The sequence below is a fragment of the Phyllostomus discolor genome, chromosome 2, assembly GCF_004126475.2.
Source record: "Phyllostomus discolor isolate MPI-MPIP mPhyDis1 chromosome 2, mPhyDis1.pri.v3, whole genome shotgun sequence".
NCBI classification, from domain to species: Eukaryota; Metazoa; Chordata; class Mammalia; order Chiroptera; family Phyllostomidae; genus Phyllostomus; species Phyllostomus discolor.
Genome location: NC_040904.2, coordinates 159347892 through 159349414, shown reverse-complemented (window position 1 = coordinate 159349414; position 1523 = coordinate 159347892). Strand labels below are relative to the sequence as shown.

General features: G+C 48.6%; 1 protein-coding gene across 1 annotated transcript; it reads left to right on the top strand.

Annotated features, from left to right (window-relative positions):
- Nucleotides 1-270: 270 nt before the first annotated feature.
- On the top strand, nt 271-1044 carry LOC114512971 (protein YIF1A-like). The gene is given in 2 exon segments (XM_036016588.1): nt 271-880; nt 883-1044. Coding segments are annotated over 2 exon segments (708 nt in total). The 3' UTR covers nt 981-1044.
- The last annotated feature ends 479 nt before the right edge of the window (nt 1045-1523 follow it).

The following is a 1523-nucleotide window of genomic DNA, read 5'->3' as shown; positions in this document are numbered from 1 at the left end:
CTGAGAGTAGTAAGATTTGTAAGAGTGAGATTTATACTTGCTTATAAATGAGCAAATTAAAAGTCTGTTTATAAGAAAAAATCTACTTCCTTTGTGAGATAAACAATACTTTTTATCTAGACCAGGGATGGTAAACTTTTTTTTGGAAAAAAAATCCAGATAGTAAATACTTTAGGATTTGCATCCATGTAGTCTCTCTATTTCCATTTCAAATACAATGCTTTGGAGATTCTATTCCCAATCAAATTATTTCATCAACAGCTACTTAAGATGTCCTGGTGTGGCAGCCATGGAGGTGCCCCACACAAATCTCCCTTTAAAAGAACATGCTATAAGGGGCATAGCTTATTAAAAATCTCCAGTTACCGCACTTGGAGTGTACCCTCCGTAGCATTCGCTGTGAGACCACATTTTCCTAGGACTACTCTCAGGCCCTACACACACCAGAGCTGGGAAGTGCAGTACAGTCGTGACGTCCCTCTGCCCCCACGACAAGACCTCAACGCCCCTGACCTCTATATTCCCACAATGGCCTTCATCACCTACGTGTTGCTGGCCGGGATGGCGCTGGGCATTCAGAAAAGGTTCTCCCCAGAGGTGCTGGGCCTATGCGCAAGCACGGCGCTGGTGTGGGTCGTGCTGGAGGTGCTCGCTCTGCTCCTGGGCGTCTACCTGGCCACCATGCGCAGCAACCTGAGCACCTTCCACCTGCTGGCCTACAGCAGCTACAAATACGTCGGAATGGTCCTCAGCGTGCTCACAGGGCTGCTCTTCGGCAGTGACGGCTACTACGTGGCGCTGGCCTGGATGTCGTCCGCACTCCTGTACTTCATCGTGCGCTCTCTGCGAACGGAGACCCTGGGTCCCGACAGCATGGGGGGCCGGCCCCTCGGCAGCACCTCCAGCTCTACCTGACCCTGGGGGCGGCAGCTTTCCAGCCCCTCATCATATACTGGATGACCTTCCACCTGGTCCGGTGACCCCTGGCCCCTACTAGCGCTGATTTTTCCATACATTGAAGATTTGATTTCTTTGAAAAAAAAAGTCTGTTTAATAAAGTAATTTCCTATAAGACTGCATAGCAAGAATTAGTTTCCTGGGATTTGACTTGATCGACTCAGTCTCAGTTAAGAAAGTCGAGCTGCTGAGCGAGGCGCAGGGTGGGGCTGGAAAGAACACTGGGTGGACCTTGTCCAGCAGTGGCTACTTCACCTTTGTGACTTCAGTGCATCATGTTGCCTCTGGGCTTTAGCAATCCCATTTGTAAAAAATAAGGTCTAGACTAGAGAACTGTCGATTCCTTCTATTTCTAGCTGCAGCAAGAGTGTAACAGAGAGGAGCACTAGTTAAAGAAGTGGGCCTGAGCCAGCGGCTGGGCCTTTGGTGGACGAATTTGGGAAAGATAATCCAGTGTGGATTGGAGGTATTCTCTACTCAGAGTGGGAGAACCCTGTGGCAAGGAGAGATTTGGAATCTTCCAACAGCACAAATTGTTCCCTGTTTTATTTCAGAATGAAGTTCTA